This window comes from Strix aluco, chromosome 16, assembly GCF_031877795.1.
Source record: "Strix aluco isolate bStrAlu1 chromosome 16, bStrAlu1.hap1, whole genome shotgun sequence".
Taxonomy (NCBI): domain Eukaryota; kingdom Metazoa; phylum Chordata; class Aves; order Strigiformes; family Strigidae; genus Strix; species Strix aluco.
Window position 1 is genome coordinate 9,220,900 of NC_133946.1, and position 21,174 is coordinate 9,242,073.

Below are 21,174 nucleotides of genomic sequence, written 5' to 3' on the forward strand. Positions count from 1 at the left end.
CAAAGACTTCCCTGGCACAACTGAGCAGACTCCCAAACCATATGGTTGTTCCACAGTGGATCGGATGTCTGAAAACATAGATTATCTGAACAAGTACTTTTGACCAAAAGGAGATTTAAACATCGGGGTCTCCGAAAAAGAAAGTTTTATGTTAACCAGTGCCTGAGCATGCTTGCTGCAGGCAGCTGGTGCTTTGCTGTCTGTCTGCATCCAGCTACGCTCTCACAGCACCGAATACATTCAGAGGCTGAGCACCCCAAGAGATGCTGAGTGCCCTCGTCTCCCACCGCTTCCCACGGTCAGAGGGCACCAGGGAGGAGTGGTGAGTCAGAGGCAGAGCTAGGCAGCTGTGCGGCAGCAGCAGCTCGCTGCCTTCTGGGGCTGGCTCGTTTGGGACGGGGAATTCAGGACCAGAAGAAATGTAAGAGTCCTCTTGGGACCGACGTGGGAGCATAAGGGCTGCCCAGAGAAGCTGCACCTGGGAGGGAGGGGATTTTTTTTTTAAAGCTCTTGAAAGTGGGTAAATCTGGGTGATGCTCTGTCTTTTCTAGCTTCCCATCTTACTCAAGACTGATTTGTTATACATCTGTGGCGTGGTTGATAGATGAGGCATTGGAATATTTACTCACCAAATTTGGAGGGCACAGAAATTCACTGTGGGAAACCAGCATGTTCCTGTAGGCTGGAGCTCCCCCAAGCCACAGTCTGCCTCCAGAGCCTCCTCCAAGAAGGGGGCAAAAAGTCTTAGCCCAAACAAAGAGAGGATAATTTGCCCCTGAAGAATCTTCTTTCAGGTTCAAAACGTCTGAGTTCCAGGTTGGTTGGTAAAGTGTTTGAGAGGCTGTTTTTCTGTAACACATGTCAAAGCCCTTCTTGAATCCAAAAAGCTCTTTGCATTGGTTGGTGTCTTATAGTGAGAATTCACCAAACTTTGTGTGAACAAGTGTTTCACTTTGCATTTTCTGTATTTTAGTGACATTTTACAGCAGCTGGGTTGTGCAGTGTAGGATCAAGGGACTGTCTGTTAATAAAGAGGAAAAGATCTATCTTTCCTCCCTGAATTTGTACAGTAAAATTATGAACTAGTACCACGAGGGTTATAACTGTAGCATTTCTGAGCCCTCACATCAATGAAGTGTTTTGCTTTCCATTGCCTGTGGTTTTGGAAGCAGGGACCTTACACTGATACCAGCTTTAGCTCATCAGGAGATTTTGCTCCATTCTCACCAGTCTCTTGCTTAAACACTCAATCCATCATTTATGAGGCTGCCACATGCATTCTTCACCTTTCCTTGGACTTGGTAGCGTTATTTCTTTCCACCCTAACGTATGCAGTAGTCTTATAGCTTAAAATGACGATCCTGTCATTCCTTACTCAGTGCATGTAAAATTTAAACGCAATCAAAAAGTCCAGATAAAAGTAAACTGATGGGTGTGTACATGGATGTCTAAAACCTGCTGCTATGCTAAACCTTTCTGAGAGCACTAAAGAGAAGCTTATCTTTTAAACTCTCTTTATAGGCTTTATGAAGAAATAACTTGCAGCTTTTACTTTTCTGGGGGGCAACCATCAAGTAAAAATCTGTCTGGAGTAAGTGAAACTGATAGTCACCAAAGTATGTGTTACAGTTTGGAAACGTCTGAGAGGCTGTCACTGAGGAGAGGCCAAAAAGGGAGCCTGAAAGAAAAATCAGAAAGGAGGTGGAATGTTACTAAAGCTATAATTATAAACATAGGAGGCACTCAGATATTATTTCTTTTCTTTAAGACTGCCATGTGAGCAGGACGTGCTGCTTGGGAGTTTGCAGCATGGGATCCAGGAACCCTTTTTCAGGATAGAAGAGAAGATGTGCTTTGTCTCACCAGGTTTATGCGTTCAAATAATGAATTTGGACCATAAGAGTTATGAACCATAGGATTTCTAATATTAGTGTTTTCCACTGGCTGTAGCTCAGCTCCAATAGGCAGGTAATTGATTGAAAGAAGTACAGGCTGCCCCTTCACTGGAAAATGTTTGACTCCCGACTGGTTCTGAAATGTGAAATCCCTGGTCTGCTCCCAGCGTCACGTAGCGTGGACATGGTCCATCATCCAGCATGCAGATGCAGATGTTTTGGAAAGGGCTTTAGAAAAGTATTTCCACCTCTGTTTTCCTTGGTACCAGCTGCTGTTGCACCCTGAAAATAAAATGAGAGCTGATTCCTTTGCCTGCTAAGGAAAGGGCATGTGAAACCAATGTTTGTAGTCATATGCATTCAGATTTCGTATGCGTCTTGATTGGGTGGCTTTAGAAACATTGTGTTGGAAGAAGGGCACTGAAGCTTCACCGAGGTCAAGGGAGAGACTCTAGTGGTAAATAAGTTGTGTAGGTGCTGGGAAGGACCCACCTTGCCGTGGTCTGTGTCCTGTCACCTGGGGCGAGAGGGTGCCCATCTCGGTGGCTGTGCTGATGGCTCAGTGTGCAGGCAGGAGCAGCAGCAGGCTTGCAACACTTATTCCATGTAATTAAACACTTCAGCAGTGCCAGTGGGCAGCAGCTGTTTTGAAAATAGCATGAGGGAAACATGTTAGGACATTTTGGTGGCAGCAAGCCCATGCATACTTGCAACTGAGAGCACCCTGTCTCCCCTTTGATGCCCCACTCCATGCCCTAGTTTCAAATGTCCTTAAGGTTGGCTGCGTTAATGAGAGCCACTGGTTAATTTGCTTAACTCTGAAAATCTGTAGTTCACAGAGCACATCTACAACTTGGGGCATATCAGCAGTGCCATTCGAAAGACTGTGTCTGCTCATGTGTTACAGTTGTTCCTGGAGCTGTTATGCACTCGCTTAGTCTCCCTTCAGCAATGTAATTAAAACTGCTTTTGGTGACTGGCAAGCGAGACGGGCTCTTCTCCATGCTCTGAAGTGTTTAAATTTAATGGCAAATTTAATAAACAGTCCAACAGCACTGGCACATATTGTTCGTGAAGGGGAATCCTGACAGCACGTGCCATTTTGTAGTTTATATATAGGGTGTTTTAAAAATTGATCTTTATGTTACTTTTTCGTGGAGCTCATGGACACGTTCCAGTTGAGCTCTCTGTGCCCCCAGCTGGGGCCTTCGTAGGAATTTCGAATATAAGAATATAAAATGTAGATGGGAAATGTGGGGGGGAATTATTTTGTGTTGTTAATACCATCTTCAGAATTTTCGTGGTATATTGAAGGCTATATTTTGTGACACGTGAGGCCATCATGATAGTGAAAAGTTCCACTTTTCATTGCTTGGCTGCAGAGAGTGAAAATGAAGTGTATCACATGGACATTATTTGTTGTGTAAATGGAGGGATTGATGGCTGTTGCTGTTGGAAATTTTTTTTTGTCTCCCTGTGGTGGCTTTTTGTGTTCATTCAGCTATGGTCTTAGAAAAACTTAAGATGTCTCTTTAGTTTTGTCTCAGGTGACTTTCTGGTGAAGGGTGTTACAGAAAAATATTTTATTGCTATATGGGAGTGTAAGAAAAAATCATATGTTTAGAGAAGCGTGAATTACTCTAAATTTCTGTCCCTTTGCTTTGTGTCATCCTTGTCACTCATTCCTCATCCTTGTCACTACTGGAACACTGATGCTTTTGGAAATACCTTTTAAACTTGGTCCTACAAGTTGGTCAGTAATGAACCAGACCTATCTAGCCTGAGATCTTTGCTTAGCATCAGCAAGATGAATGGCCTGCTTAAATATGCACAGGTTTGTGTTCTCCTCGATCAGGATTGATGTGCTTTGCCCTTAGTATTGTACTTACTTATTTTCAGTTTCTTTATAAAGAAGGCCTTGTAGTCAAGTGGTCAGAGCTGGAGCTAGCAGTCTGACCCAGGTTATACCCATGACTCAAGTTGCACTAAGTTGACGTGCATCTTGGCCAATCCAGGCTGCAAACTGAATTATTAAGAATGACTTCAGTAAAATTTGCCTTTGGATTTAGCTTATGTTAAGGAGAAGTGGTTTTAAAGCTGTTTGAACAGGGGAGTTTTGACTGGAGAGGGCTTATGTTTTGGGTTTTTTTTAATCCATGTTTGTGTTCTGCTCCACCATGTATTTATTTTAAAATCTAGTTGTGCATCAACACATTCTCAATCTGAAATGTAGATCTTGGACTGAGATGTTTTAAATGTTTGAACAGAATCCAGTTTTAAAGTACCACAGTTATCTAAGAAGTACATCAAAGTTTCCTTCAGTGTTCATTTCTCATTATTATCTGTTCTGGAGCACTGATTGTTTTTCACTATAATTAGTGTATGTGTTACCATGAGTTCTCTTTCTGATCTTGCATCAGATGCGCTCTCATGTTTACAGAGAAGAATCTCCTTCACTATCTATGAACTTAAGTTTTGCTATGTCAGAAACAAACTTTTGCCCTAATTCCACAATTTTAGATACAGGATCTGTGTACTGTCAGGTCCCTTAAAAGTACTGGTTTAATTTTCTTTGAATATGGGCACATAGGTTTGCATTTCTATAAAATTCCTCAAAAAAACACCCAAATGACTTAATGGTAGCTCTATCCCTCTATGCCAGCTTTAGGCTGGCCATGACAGGACAGTTGATAATAGATCTAAAATAAAGCCTGCTGATGCCAAATTGCCCCACTAAAAATTTCTTGAAACTTGAACCAGTAAAGTGAGTGTATTTAACCTTCACTGTGGAGTTTTGGATCTGGTACTAGCAGCCTTAAATCTTAAATTGTTAAACCAGACTTGTTGTTGCTTATCTTCCTGGAAAAGGATGTGCTCCCATGACTTGGGATGAGAACCAGACAAGTGCAAAATACTCCATCTGAGTAGGAATAATTAGCTGGTTAAATAGCAGTTCCTCAGAAAAGGGTCTAGGAGTCCTGTGAAGCATAAATCCACAATATCTTATGTTGTAGGGAACATGTAGTAATTCTGCCCAGGGCTGGAAGAGCCTGACCTGGAGTACTTTATTCAGTTTCAAGCATCTTTTTGGAAGAAAATTTTGTATCATACAGCTTAACACTGAGAGGAGAGCAACAAAAATGAAAAGAAATCCAAGAAAATATGTTTTTGAAGAAAGTAGTGGAAGACGGGCAGTTGGCCAACAGGATTTGCAAACTTCTGTTTGGGTTTCTAGGTAGAATTGTTGTTGGGGGGGGAATATTCATTATCCTTGTCGTAGTCTGAGGTGTCCTATGTTAATGCTGAAATTTGTTTGTAACTCAGAGGGAAACGTCCATCTTACAGGAAAGGAAAGAAAATAGTGGGAAACCCTCTGTGCACGCATGGCCTCTGTGCCAGCTGCTTTCAGGAACTCCTGGGTCATCATGTCCAAATCTTTGCTATTTCGGGCAACCACATCACAGAATCTCATTCATAAATTTCTCAAGTACCATTATAAAAATAGTTTGATTTTATTTATTTATGGTTTTGCCTCCATTGCTCTGATATGAACCTCATGCCTCTGATCTGGAGCCTCATCTGTAATGATCATCTTTGAGTGTTTTAAACATTAACGTAGTCATGTGTGCCCTTTATTTGTTCTTCATTGCTCTTTGGCTTCTTGACCACCTGACTGGGAGGGAAAGAGGGTAATGAAGGGGTAGTTTTCTAACTTAAAACACCGAAGTTCTTTTATTGTCTTCTAGAAAGACAAGCTTCTCCCTCCATCACGGCCACCATCCCCCCAGTCATTTTAAATCTGTTTAAATTTGAGTTCATGTTTCTGAAATGGGGGTGATGAGTACTGCAGGCGATATCCCAGAGAAATGCTGCTGTTGCTCTTTCATCTTTATTGGAAGTACCTTGCTTGATATACCCTAAATTGTCTTTTGACTTTTTCTGAGCTATGTCTCACAGAGGGATAGATGTACTGTGATCAACTGACATATAAGGAAGGAGTCCTGAAGTATCCTGCAATGCTTGACAGAGCTACCACGTGGTACCTCTGGAGAAGATTATAAACAGTTTGTTTGAGCAGAAACCACGTTCCACTATACTGAGAGCCTTAATGGGCTTGTAAAGGAGTTAGTGTCATAGGAAAGATATTTCTGTGGGTGTTCCTTGAAATCAAGAAGTCCTGTTGCTTTTGGGCACGGGGTGGACAGGCAGTGGGCATGCAGTTTGATCATAAGGTGTTAGCTGCAAGATGTTTTGATGCTGTTTTCTGCTGTTCTGCTCTGAGAGCACCTCTGCTACCAGTAGTGACCAGAAGTTCTCAACAGAAAGTGTCTCCCAAAAACAAGACGCAGGTGGCTGCGGAAACGGAGGAATGTTGTGTTAGTCTTTTCTTACACCATCAGGAGGGGGCTCGGGCAATCCAGCAACTTGAAGATGATACCTATAGTAAAAACAATTTCAGTGTGATTTACAAGGAAGAAGAGCTTTACAAGGTGGTCCCTTAACTGACACATGAGAGAGGAGCTGGTGTAACAGGTGAGGTTTTCTAGACATTGAACAAGAAAAATCTCAGTGTTTTCTTGGAGGTGAGGGTCATGGGGCAGTAGTATAAAGACTCAGAAGATTCCCAGATAATCACCCTCACCTCTTTCAGTAGAGGGAATCACACATCCTCATTGTGGACAGCAAGTCCAATTTCTGAGAGGAGGTATTTCTTACAGGAGTTTAGGCAAGAGATTAGATTTAGAAAACTGAAGAAATTTTTGGTCAGGTGTGACTTATCACATTGTATGTGGCTGTATTTCACATACTCTGAAAAGTTCGAGAAATTTATTGTCACCGGCACTTGAGCAGAAACAGCCTTGTCCTTGGTACCTACAAAGTCAGGACAAGGCAGGACTGGCAGTAAATGGTAAACCCAATAATTATCCTTCCCCAAACCAGCTCAAGGGCAGAATGGATCTCATGCCAGTGGTGGAGATATTGATGCGTTTTAGGATTGCAGAATCTTGGCATTCCAGCTTAAACTGCCAGCCATTGCACCCACAAGGACTGCGACCCATGAGGATGCAACCAGTGTACCTTGCTTGGTTCCTGATGGTGAAGCAACAAGGCTCTGTTCAAAAGGGCAGAGTTTTAAAAGGCCGTTGCTGGGTGGAAATTTTTGTCTGCTGAACTGAATCAATATTTTGCAATTTGTAAATCTTACAAATGTGTGGTATGCCCCAGTGATATTGGTGGATTAATGAAGATAAATGACTGTCTGCACAAGAAGATCCCTTTCCCCCCCTCTTTTTCCCCTGAGGCATAGGTTTCCTAAGGCATAGCAGCAGCACAACCAAAGTGACTGCTACTAAGCATTTCCATATTTAAACAGTACTCCAGATTGTTTATTGAAGTGGGTAAGTGATACGCCATCCAAACCTCTGGGAATCGCACCATAAATTTCCCAAATAAATAGGCATAAGGAGAGAAGCCAAACAGGATACAAGTGCTAAAAAGCCCCAGGATTAGCAAGATATGTCCCTTTCTGTCAAACCAGTAAGTAGTTGTTTTACTATGAAAAACAGCATTTCAGATACAGATTTTTCTACTATTGTCTGATTTTGGTGCTCGGCTTCTTAAATCTTGTTTTAAAGGTCACAGGCTGAGTCCCTTCTAAGAGCCTGAGGGCTGATTAGCAAGTGGAAAGATTAGCAGAGAAAGCACTTGATATTTTCTTGTCCAGGGAGATCCCAATAGGGTGCTGTGAGAATTGCTACGCAGGCTGGAGTGGGTACGATGAGTCATTTTTTTCTACTGGAACATCATGTTCAGGGGTGACAGTGTTCTTCTGTAGATATTTTCTCCTGTGAGAACTGGCACTCCAAAAGCTTTGGGCTGGGTCAAGTCATACCTGCATTTATACTTGATCTAATTTTCGGTACCCTTAGAGCATCCAGCCTTCTACAACATACAATTTTGTGATGTACTATTGTGGGACATTAATCAAGAAGACTTTCTGTGTTCTCTGAAGTTTTCTTGAAGCATCTTGTTGGACTGCTTTGTCTGGAGCCGTTATGTGGTGGCATTCACTGTTCTGCCTGTCTTTGGTCATGAGGGCTTTACAGGCAAGAACCAGCCCACAGGTAGGGAAGGAATAAGGAATATAAACTGTTGATCTGAGTTATAAATATTTCCTGAAGGAATATAGTTAGAGACAAAAGTTATCAGGAAAGAAGTCTTAGTTTCATATAAACAAAAATCATGCTCATGTTAAAATTAGGTAAGGAAAATAAATAGACTCAGAAATGTTACATGTGTTGTAACGTTTAAATATTTCTTCATGTAAGTACCTGTAGTTACGGGTAGAGGAGCAGTCACTATCCACTGTTTGGGGGCATTAATATCCTTTATGTATGTATTGGTGGTGTACAACACGCCTGTACTCCACCTTGCTCTCTTCAGCGCTGCTGGAGGAGCTCCTTGGATGGAAGCTGTTCCTCAGGGAGGAGGTCTGACATTGCTTTCCCTAACCAAGTGCCCCACCAATTTGCACAAACACACCCCCAGTATATGGTCTCTTACAGGCTGTAAAGCAAGGGAAATAAATGGCACACACATTTTTATCCCAAGCATATCTACTGCTGCTCCTCTATGGCTCCCATATCAGCAAGAAACAAATTTACATCGCTTGGAAAGTTGTCTTGTTTTTCTCGAGCCTTTTATGATGTGAAGGAGGCAAACAGGGCCACGCGTGTGTGTTCAGTTGGGGGCTGGCTGTGGGCAATGCCCTGGTGCCATTGAGCCAGGTGAGGTGTACATCTTTACCAAGCAGCTTGGGGAAGGGTGCCTTGATCTTGAGTTGGGCTGGAGAGTGACAGTGTGAAAATAAAAATTTACATACCTAGGAATTTTTTTCAACCACTGCAACTGGTTCAAGTATTTTAAATATCTTAATGTCTCTCAAATTAATGCATTGGGCAATAGCTGACCCAGCGTTATGACACCTGCCCCACCATAACCACTGTTGCTCTATCACATCACTTCACAGACTATGTCCGATACAGAGCCAGTCATAATAAAAAACATCCAAAAGGTTAGTAAAGCAAATGGTTCAAGGACGTTACTAGTGAGCTATCTCCATTAGATTTTATATCAGTCAGAATTGCACCACCTTCATTTATATTTACCTAGTTGCTCTCTATTCCTTTAAATACCAGTATTGATGTCATTACTGTGGTCAGGAAGAATTTTTCTTTCTCTTAATTAGCAATAAATTTATTGCAGATTTAAAAGCATTCACTTCAAGGTAATTTCTGAAGAGTTTGAATATTTTAAAAAAATAAAAAAATACAGAGACTGTTTATGACACTAGAAGCCTAGCTGGCAAAAATGCATCATGTGTTTTGTAAACTGGTTGAACTAACCAACCAACATAGAGTATGTGTTATTAAAAAGTGATAAAGTTTGCAGATAGCAGTTTACAATATGTTTTGAAAAAGTTTGTGGAATAGCAGATATACTAAAGGACAGTATCCAAAGAAATTACTTTCCTAAATATTTTGGTAAAACAAGATTTTATTTTTTTCAAGCAGAGTATTGTTTTTCCTAAATGTTTCAATGCTTGAAGATAAGCAGTATATTAAAGTTTAATTCCATTTTATTCCATTGTTTAGGTTTTTTTTCACTGAACTGATAAACATTTACCACCTAAATGAACAGAATATTTTCCTTTTTCAAAAAAAGAAAAAAGACAGCAAGTGAAATATTATTCTGCTAACCAAAACAGAAAAGCACAATAAAACCTTGTCTTAAGCTTATAAACTTAATCACACTTTAGAGGAAAATAAATTCCTCTCCTAAATTCTAGGATGAAACCTTGGCTCTCTATAAATAACAAGGTTACAACATCTTCAATGTCTTTCTCAGGAAATATGAAAACAGATAATGTTTTCTCTCTTTCTCTCTATCTGCACTGATGTCAAATGCTTGCTCTTGGCAGGACTTGCCATTTCCTTTCTTACCCAGAGTATCTTCAGGCAGACCACCACCAAACACGTGGGTGAGATGCATTTTGGTCTGCTTCATGGTTGTATTTTGCTAAAGTCTCAGAGCTGTAGAAATAATTTTTAAAAAATCCTAAAACATTTTTTGGTGGAGTCTTACATTGTACAATCCAGGAGTGACCCATACCATTCACTTGCTTGACCATAATGGAACAGCTACAGTTTGGGAATTAACAGAATATTTGGCTACAAAAGAGACATACTGTTTGAAACTATATCACTTCTAGGTTTTGTTTTGCTGGGTCATATGTTTATGGTGTTCAAAGTTGTTTCCTCAAAGAAGGAGGATTTATGCCTAGCACTAAAGAGAAGAGTATTGAGAATATATCATAGGAAGACTAATGGCCACCTGGTGATGCTTGTAGTTGTGAGTGTCTTTCTGGGTACAATTTCTCAAAGAACAATGAACAAGACAGAAGGGCTCTCCCTTTTGCTATCTCACACTTTTTGAGATAAAATACTGGACTGTTGTTGCCCTTTGTTACTTCTGGTTTCATTAGTGCATTAGTGTCATATGTTATCATCTTAATAATTAGAAAAATTGACCTTTTCTGGAGGACATGTCTTTGATTTTGCCAAGATGTCCATGTTTTTACACAGGTTGAACACAACGATCTTTCAAAATATGTCTGTCTTAGGATCTCATGATATGAACTCACTGAGTATTTGGCGGCGGGGGGGGTTAAGTGCCTGCATGCTGGCTGTGGGCATGACTTCCTTCATGCAGGAATATACTTCTTTAAGGGACATAGCTTTGGTATGGATTCTGAGCTCCTTTTGGAAGCGTACTGCTGCAGAAAAAACAAGAGCAAGTGAGGAGTAAAACCTGGAAATCTGGATAGACATTTTGGCCCAGTTACCTTTGGCCACCTGCAGCACCCACAGAGCCCTCCACACTCTGTTTCTTTCCATTTTACAGTTGACAGCAATTTCACGGCAATTTCCTCTCCTTTGGTCTTCAGTAGTAAATGTGGATTGACTGCCTTTATCTGATCCAGGCTTTTTAGTAAAAAAGGGTTTTGTCCCCTGTTGCAAAACCTACAGGGCAGCAGTTTATACTTAGACTGAGTCTTGACTGCTGCTTTAGTATGAAGATGTACTAGATAGTAAGGAGTGTCAAAAGCTTGTTAAGAAAGAGGCTTGGTGAGCCCAGGCTCAGCACTGCTGTCTTTATTAGCTTCCCTGCCAAGGGCCAAACTACAAAGAATGTCTATCTCTGCTCAAACATTTCAAGTGTGCCTTTCATCTGGGGGTCTCAGAATGCCTTACCAAGGCACCAGCCCCATCCTTCCTCTTGCTGGCACTGAAGAGAAGCTGACTTTGCTGATGGATTATTTTTCTGCTCCAAGAGTTTTGCCACCCAAGATGACACCACCAGGAATCCTAAGCAGGAGTATCTTATTTTCTCATAGCGTGTGTTTCTGCATCCTCTGGCACAGGGCAAGCTAGCTAGCTGGCTGGCACATGGCACCTTCCTGGAGCATCAGCCTCTTTGTGGCAGTCAGATCTCAGCTCTTTCTTAAAACAAAGGAGACGACTGCCTGGTTGCATAGTCACTTCTTAGGTCTTCTGCCCCTGGTATGCATCAATTTATAAGACTGGGGAATGCAGGGAATGGTGTTCTTATGGATAGACAAGAGTTAATAGAGCTTTTCCCCTTCATGGATTTGCATTCACTTGCTCAGGGGGAGAGAGAGAGATTGTTTCAATTGCCAGTGAAACTTAACAGGTAATTGTGATATAGCAGTGCTGCTCCACATCCAAGTTATAACTGCCGGGGTATGAAGAAAACTTGCTAGAACTGAGCTTTTGCTCTGTGTAGGATTTTGGTTTTATTTCTTCAAACAGCACAGAGCTAGAGACTGCCTGGGACCTTGGATGAATATCACCTACCATGACCTCGCTATCAAATCAGCTCCACCTGCTTTGGCACACCCAAAGAACATATATAAGGTAGAGCTCTGCCATACAAAACCCGACCTCACCCAGAGTGACTGGCTCTTTCAGCGCAAGCGTAGAAGAGCTGCGGTTACTGAACATGGTGACTGTAGTCAAAAACATCCTTATCAGGTTAGCAAAACCGAAGACATCCATGCCTAAATCTATGCAGTCTGAATGCCCTCGTGACTTTGATGCGTGGAAATTTAAACATGAGTGGAAAATGTTTTGAGATTAGGGAAACCTCTTGGATCAAGAGCAGCTTTGCCAGTCATTATATGGTATGATCTCAGCCCCAGGTTGCAGTCTGTGACTGTTATTTTTGCAATAAAACTGATAATCTTTGGATCCTCATTTTTGCATGTTTGGTATAAGGACCTATTTGTAATAGCCTGGTAAAGGAAAATATACTTAATATTTTAAATGTATTTAGATATCTTTAAAAGCTGCTGTATACCTTGTCCCAACACATAACAATTCTCTCCTCATAATCTCTTTTTTAGAAGTTTTTTCCTTCCATCTGACTGCTCCAATTGGTAAAAACTGCCTTTCCTCAGAACATACAAACAAAAATGATGAGCATCATAACCCTTCAGAACATAACTAACAGGATTCATAGAGCACATATTCAGTGGATCTTCTATATCTGGTCTATCCTCTTCTCACGATACATATAACTCAGGATATGACATTGCAGAGTGCATTCAAGAAAGTCATCAATACACATTTTGGAAGTCAGTAGTAACTTGCGTAAGAAAGAGAATTACAGCCTGTAGTCCTGATGCATCACATCAGTGCTTCTGCTCTCATGAAAAGTGATATAAAATGAAAAAAAAAAACGTTGCAAGAATTATTCTGCATGTGTAGCAAAGTAACTGGGAGCAGAATTTCACTCATTTTGTCTATTTTGCTATGAAGTACTATCAGATTACAGAAATACAGAAATAATTTGTAAAACTTCAGTTACAGCTTGCAAAGAACAATCTGCAGTGGACTTGAGCATGGCTTCAATGCTGGTTTTTGTGGAATAGCAACAGCAGCAAATATGAAATATTTTTTCAGTGTCTGGTAGAAGAGTGCTTAATTTAAGTATTTTAGAAATACGTCTGAAAACAGACTTATTTAATAGACCGTTAAATAGTTGTTCGTAGTTGGGGGAAAAAAGTGCAATTTGTCTCAGGGGGAGGTGGGGGAGGCTTTGTGTGTTTTTATAAAATGTGGGATTTTTCCATGGTCTAAATAAATGGGCAGTATGAGTCTTGTTATGATAGAATTTATATTTGCTGGTCCACTATGTGCTGTTGAAAATGCCATTTCAATCAGAATGTTCATTTTACTAGCATTGCGGGTTTTAGGTGATTTTGCTCTTTGTTTTTACATTTCACATTTCACAAGACAAGATTAGATGTGGTCAAACCTAGGGCTACATACTGCAAACAGAGTAAATTAATCTTTAAAAACAAAAATAGAAGGGCAGAAATTGGAATGATGTCACAGTTGTGTGTCCTTCTAACCTTCTTTTAGCATGTTGCTGATAATAATAGATCAATAACTTAAAGCCGTAGACAGCCTTCCAGGAAAGCTGCAGCCCCACTCTAGAGACCCACCATTGATAAGTCAGTACTGAGAAATATAGCTAAACAAGCTGATGTTTCAAATAGTCCTGCCAGGAGCTGAATTTTCTCCACCCATGTGACAAGATTTGGTTTTCAAACTCCCAAATTCTGGACACAAAGCCTCTGAATGGGCTCTGCCATTCAGCATAATACAAAGTGCTAACAAAGTAGTCAGCATCAGTTGTACGAAGATTGTCCTGCTTTAAAAGTATTTCTGTCCTGTAAAGGAAACTGTCCTTGGAATCCAAGTTTTATTTCACTGTTTGATCTTTTTATTTTTCTAATGGATTGGATCATAGCCTTCTGTTTGCTTCATTAAGATAATAACCTGTACAGACGTAGGCTACAGCCAAGTTTTAAAATAAATGCAAAAGCAAAGGAGATGGGTTCATTCCAGGGTGTCCCACTTAGCATGGTGCTACAGAAGATGAAAGGGGCAGGGAGTCACCTCTCTGCAGGCGGGTGGACAGGAGGTGTCAACATCCCTGGAATCATTAATCTTCCCCGGCGGTAGGTTGGTTGCCTTTCACAGCAGCCCGTTGCCTGCCAGGCCAGTCAATGGTTTAGTGCAACCTCCCGCATCTCCAGAAGTAGTGCAGCTAGAGGCAACATCTGGCTGTTCACAACTGGAGAGGAGAGGGAAAATCGAAATCAAGTGGTCACAGATGTGGATCTAATCAGTGCTTAACTTCTGGACTTTGAAGAGAACAAAAGTTCAGGACGTGTATGAGTGCTCCTTGGAGAGCCCTGCAGTTCCTGACCGGGCTGTTGATCTCAGGCCAGTGCCTCGTAAACAGGTGTCAGCGTCCCAAAAAAGAGCTCCCTTCTTTGCCAAGGGTGGGTATCCTCGCTGGCGTTCCCGTGGCAGAGCTTTGCGGGCCAGGAGGAATGACCCATAGGTCAGGAATGAGACACGCTGGTGGAGTGGCATACTGAGGCTTCCTTGACATTTGCTTTGCCTTATTTTTTCCTGAGGACGAAGTAGGGATTTCAGGCTCCAAATCTGACAACCTTTTAATATATCAGGAGGAGAAAAAAAAAAAAAAAGAGGAGGAAGTGATAGGTGAGTCACTTGTGATAATTATTTTTTTTTTCTTCTTAGCCCAAGGATTAATCTGTAGCTTTGAATTTGGAAGATATAGGAAGTAAAGAAATGGGTAAGAATGTGCTGAAGAGGATTCTGCTGCTAGGGGGCAATATATAGTAAGCAAAACCACATGAAGGCATTTTCTCTCAGTATCTATCAAAGTTTTTTTTAACAAAAACCCAAATCCAAAAAATATCTGACATATTGCGTACACTAGCATTCCTTCTGCAGAAAGAAAGTAGTATAAACAAAATATGCAACCTATATTCATATGTGTATGGTGGGGTGGGGTTTTTTACATATATATGTGTGTGTGTGTATGTGCATGACTTCCTTAATATGTTTCCTCCCTATCGCAGTAGGGTCATTACCGGTTCTGGGACCTGCGCACAGTACTTTTACTTCTTAATTCATATGAAACAAATGTTTTCAGTTTAAGAAATCTAAACCCCATACACTAGTATTTCAGAAGCTTTTGTGAAGAACTGGTGTTATGGCTCCTTCAAAATGATTCACTCAGGGAACTTACCCTGCATGATTCTTAATTTTTCATTCTGATTTCTATCACAATCTATAGAAGGCAAAAAGATAAGAATGTGGACATTTAAGTCTTAAATCACATGGTCTTGTAACTCTTCTGCTTCTTCCTTGTTGAGAACAACTGGGACAGCTAACCTAGATGTCTTTACGACTTTTTTGTTCTAGGTACTTTGTTAAAACATACTCCCTAAAAAAGAACACAAGGGGAGATAAGAGAGGCCAGCTTCAGCAAAGTTATTGGTTTCAGGTTGAGCAGTGAAATAGGTGTTCATTTGTTTATATGTACTTGTACTGACTTAATGATGCTCATTTTAGAGCTAGGGCAGGATGTTTCTGTAAATACTGCATTGTGTGAATGCAATTTTCCATTTGTCTTAATGAAAAATTATTTTTTGCTTAAGAATATCCAGTGGTTATACATGATTATGACTATAATATTAATAAGCTAGTTGATTGAATTCGAGGCTAGTGATAGAGAAAATACACCCATTTCTAGAGCAGATTTTCAGTTCTTGTTCATGTGGTCACCAAAGTCCAATGAAGAAGCATTGTCTGAAAAAAGTAAAGGTTACAGCATAATGTGGCAAATTTCTGTGGTGGAAAATCTATTGTTCGTAAATTAATTAGTGTTAATTTTTGAGGACTTTTACAGCTGCGACTGAAGTTTGAACAAAGGAGCAGATGTTTGCAAGTTTGAGGAGTTTTTTATTAATTTAATCTTGTTTCCCATATTGTTCAGAGTGAGAGACTAATTTGAGATTCAGGGGGAGAAGTAACTGGCGCAAAGGCACAAGACATACACAGACCCTCCTTCCTGTTATAATGCACTTGTCTCTTCTGATCTGTTCATTCATCAGTTTCTGTCCTCATGCTCTCATCTCTCTGGTTCATATAAGTTTATCTACTTCAGATGAATGTAGTGCTCGCTTATTTTGTACTGGGAATGGCACAGAGTTCATTGTACCTGATGCATCTTACAGAGAAATCATTTCAGAATGGCTAAGATATCTCTAACTTTACTGCATTTCACAAGGTCATTGTAGCTCCATGCTCTGAATTGCAGCTGGTGGCTCAGTGTAATCCATGACATCCCAAGATCTCTGGGAAAACTCCCACAGAGAGCAGAAAGGTAGCTTGAGATCTGACGTAACCATCTGTTTCTATGCCTTCTTTTTCTTGCTCTCCCATGTTAACAAAAAAGGGACAGCTGTTAAGATATGTGTATGGTCACATACCCTATGGAGCTGTTCCTAAACACAACTACTGCCTAAAAGCCTGTTCTTTTATACCAGTTCTGAAAAATAAAAGGTTATTAACAGCAAATGCAGGAATTACCCGGCAGCGCCAGTGCTAAGGAAGCTGGAAGTTCTATGTGTGTCTGATGTTCACCAAATACTTTCTTAAGCCTGGTACACAGAGGGGATTGAAATTGCTTTTCAGCATTCTGCACTCTTACAGAATGGGGATGTTTTGAGACAGGCAAGGATTGCTTTAAAGTATATTATTATATATTGTATACTTGGCAGGGTGTTTTGCAATTCTTAGCAAATATTGGGAAATGACAAAGCAATACATAATAAAGTGTAGAAGAACCATTGGGTGGGTCTGAGTCTATGTTCCAGGAATATTAGGAACTTCCGCTGTCTCGAAATCCATGGGTTTCTGAACAACATCAGCTGTAGGTACAGAGGAGAAAGGTCTGACTGGTTATATGGTTGTGTTGAAATACGTTGAGCACTTCTTCAGGTCCTTGTTGTAGTGTTTTCTGGTTAGTAAATAGAAGAGAGTGGATTAGTCAATGTTAGAAGGCAGCAAAGCTAGCAGTTTTCACAATACTCTCCTTTTGCAGCTCCCAATAAAGAGATTAAGATATGACTCTAGCCGAACTAGGACGTTAATGTGTTTTGTGCTTTTTGTGCTACATCTACTATCTTGCCATAAATAGTTCTGAACGTGAATTTATTTTGAGATTAAATTATTGTCCTTGTTTAATATGATTAACAAAATATAGAGATTCATGTTTTTAAGTCTTTAAAATACCATAAAATTCCATATAAAAAGATATTTAGTGTTCTGCAACCAAATGCTTTGACCTCTGCCAAATCAGCATAAGTGAACTAGTTATAATCCCTGTGCGTTTGTAATTACCAAAGTGGTTTGAATGGCTTTACTTAGTATTAAATCCTGACATCATCTTTAAGTACAGAAATCAAACTTGTTGTAATGAAGATTGGATCAATAAAGTTCTCACATTTCACATCTTTTCTGGTAGTCATAATAAACCAAAATTGTATGATTCATCGCCTACCTTAAGTATTTGTTCTTTCCGATATTGCCAGGCTACTGATGTGTAAACAGAAATGTAAATATATGCTTGCAGATGGGTGATTGTTCGGGCTTGCACAATAGCACTGAATCATTTGAGCAGGTCTCCTTGCTCTGTACCATGGACTGAACAAATGCTGCTCAGAAGAGCAGCTCCAGAGCACAGGGAACTTGTTTGGACTCAAGGAAGCTTGTGATTTTCTGCTCTAAACATATTCCATCATAACTGTTATTTCTAAACTAGAACTTTTCAGTTTACAGGTCCATTATGAGATATACAAAATATTCAGTTTCATAGTCAGTAAAAGGTGCTTCTAATATCCTCTGTAATCTGCTGAAGTAACTAGGTTTTATTTAGTACATGTGTGAAAGGAGGAAAAAGGAGAGAGGACTTTTTACAGCACTTAAACTATTGTTTCTAGACTGTTGTTTCAGGCATTCTTCCAAATAAAAACACAGGTTGTTTATGCTTATGAAGTTCCAAAAGTTGTTGTATTATTATATGAGTATTTTACAGCTATGGAATAAAAGCTTGAGTACATAGGATTCTGGAGCTGATAACATTTGCATCGATTCCCATGTGTTTAGGGAGCGTGTGTGTATATGCATGTGTATGTTGGAAAAAGGGATCATACATGCATAGGGAATTGTTACAAACATCCTAGTTGCTCCCATGAGAGAACTGATTTTTTTGGCTGCATCTCTATATTACCCCATAAAAAGCTTCTTCAACTATTACGAATTGTTATTCAAGTGATTTACTGAGTTTGAGGATTGTGCCCCAAGATTGCAAGTGTGGCATCTTTTCAGAGATAACTATTCGAGAATTTTAAAGAAAAGCCAAGAACAGCAGCACAGATCTGCAGAGATGTGGGCGTTACATGCTGTGCGCATGAAATATGTAAGGATAATTGCTGCCCAGCTTTTATGCAAAGGTGATGGAGTTAATGAGCGCTGCAGTTGCTAGGAAAGCAGGCAGCTTGTAGAGAGTCGCTTGGGGCAGCAGATTTCCCAGATACAGGAGCTGAAATGAAGATCCACAAACTCCTTGTGTTTGTGTGTTCCAGAGAAGCATATCTGCTAATTCCAGAGAAGCATGAATTTCATATTAATAACATTTATCTCAGTCTGATAAGCTCAAGAAATGTGCCAAGGCTTTGGCCACACCTTCCTCCTCTGCTGTTGCATGTTCTTGTCCATGCTAACTCCTTCATGTCACCATGAAGAACCTGGATTGCAGGTTCATGCAGTGCCCTGCCAATATGAAAGTTGGGTTGGGTTGCTTGGGGCCATGTGTGGTCGAGCTCTGACCGTCTCCAGGGATGGATGGAGATTTGCAGCTTTGGTGGGCCCTTTCCCCATTATATGATCACCTTTGTTGTTAAAGAATTAATTTTTTTGAAATGTCTGGTCAAAATTTCCTTTGTTGCGACTTCTGTCTGTAGCCTCCCATCCTTTTGCTGTGCACCTGTGAGAAGAATCTGGCTCTGCCATGTCTGTACCTACCTACTCAGTAGGCATTCGAAGGCAGGAACAGGACTTCATCGTTTGCCTTCTCTTTGGGCTGCATAAGCATGGGTCTTCCAGCCTCTCCTTATACTCACGAGACCCCTGATGGTCCTCCACTGGACTTGCTCAAGTTTGTCAATGTCCTTCTTGTGCTGAGGAGCTAAAACTGGGCACAGCACTATAGCTGTGGTCTGACAAGTGTCAAATAGAGGGGAAAATCACTTCCCTAGACCTGCTGTCTTTGCTTTCTTACTAATGGTGCCCAATATGCAGCTATCCTCCACCACTGAAGATGATCACTCACTTTGAACCTGTTCACCAGCACCCCCAGGTCCTTTTCTGCAGAGCTACTTTCTACCTGGTCCATGCCCAGTTTGTGCTTGTGCTTGAGACTAGTCTGTCCAAGGGCAGGACTTGTTGGGTTTCCTGAGGCTGCTCGCAGCCCATTTTTCCAGCCTATTGAGACCCCTCAAAGTGGCAGCCTTACCCTCCAGCTTATCCACCATGCTTCTCAGTTTCATGTCAACTGCAAGCTTGTTTGAGAATGAGATTTTTCCATCTCTTCCTTCCACATCATCCCTAAAGTTCAACCAAACCCAGACAGGTAGTTTGGTGAAGAGGAGTAACCTGCTCCTAGGCTAAGACATAGCTAATTAAAACGCAAAATCTATCCTCACCTCATCAGAAGCTTAGTGGCAGCTCTAGGTAGGAGGGAAGTATTTTTCCTAATGGGCTAATTCTGTACAGTTTCTGCTGCTATCTGCTCCAGTTGATCTAGCTGCAGCAACAGACTGTTGTAATACAGCTGCTATTAGGCTGCTCCTCTGCATGTTTTTGGTGTTTGTTTTTTTGGGAGAGTTAATTTAGTATCCATTCAAGGCTAAATTCTAAAATTCTTGCTTTATCTTCAGTCTTTAGACAAGCAAATCCTGCTCCTGTGTGGTTTAAAAAAAGGGCATAATGCTGCAGTATGTCAAAATGAGTCAAATCTTGGAAAACTTTGCCTTCTATTGCTTGTATAAATGCACATATGCAAACACTAGTTTGCATTTTATCAGTTATCTGGTTGCTCACTTTGTAGTGAAATTTTTACATTAAATCCTTTAGCCCATCTATACACTTATTATTTAAGTGGAAACAGTATGAGTGTCTGGCAGGTTGAGAAGGAGAAAACCTCAGATTTTCAAGACTACCTAAATAAGAATGGTTCAGTAAATCAGATGCAGTACATAGGTACTTGAGGGGAAAACCACTACTTAGGCTTTCAGCATGAAGAAGTGCTTGTTGAAGGAGAAAATGCCTACTGAAAAAGGGAAAACACCATGCCATGTATCATCACCAGCTAATTCTGGCTATTTTTCTTTTGTTGCCCCCTTTTTTCCTTCTCTTCCCAAGAAATGTAATCATTCTGTGAGACCATACAGTAAACATCCTGAGACAGCAGTGCAGAAAAGCTAACTGAGCACTGCTCAGGAGAAGGAAGACACCTAGGTAGGGCTGAAGAGGGCTGTGGGAAAGCTGAGAAGGGAGGCACGGAGAAGGGGTGGGAGCCCTGCACAAGGGCTCATTGGCAGAAGGCAGGAACAGGATACGTTTCAGCTTTTGGGTGTCTCTGGGAGGAGCAAGTGTTGGGATTAAAGTGTCTTGATGAAATTGTTCCTTTTCTTTTCAGATGCAGACAGTGAGTTTCATGGGGTGGATTTTTTGCCAGAAGATCTCAACGAGGCTCCAGAGGAGACAGGAATGAGGGTGAACAAGAAATACTCCTGCCTACCTGCTGAGGAGAAGGGGATCCACATTATCAACATCCGAGCTATTGAGGATATAGGATATGACCAGCATGAGAGTACAGTGAGTAAAGGACTTGCCAGATGTGTCATAACTGGCATACTGCACTTTACTCCTTAGCTTATTTCTATTCTTTCCATTCCCAGGATGTTCTGAAATCCTCTCCCTCCCTTTTTCAGCCAAGTGCTGAGCAGAATTGCCACCAGCCACAGTACATGCTAATTCAGTGGGATTTGTTCTTTGATGTGAAGAAGGGAAGCAAGGGATCCTTGCTTAACCTGTCGCCTAAAAAGGGGTTGGCTATTTTCAGAGTAAGCAATCTGGCAATAAGGCTGTGGCAACCTTTAAGTTTCTTTGCCCATATAGAGGAGAACAGAAAAAATTTCGTGCAAAAACTGTTATTAACATAGGTAACGTTAAACTAATAGTCT

General features: G+C 40.8%; 1 protein-coding gene across 3 annotated transcripts in view; it reads left to right on the forward strand.

The window, feature by feature from the left end:
• ANO1 (anoctamin 1) overlaps window positions 1-21,174 on the forward strand; it is an 82,174-nt gene that overhangs the window by 13,825 nt on the left and 47,175 nt on the right. For all 3 annotated transcript variants that reach the window (XM_074842321.1, XM_074842322.1, XM_074842323.1), the window contains exon 2: window positions 20,628-20,806. In XM_074842321.1, coding sequence (XP_074698422.1) covers window positions 20,628-20,806 — 179 coding nt within the window. The remainder of the gene's footprint in view (window positions 1-20,627; window positions 20,807-21,174) is intronic.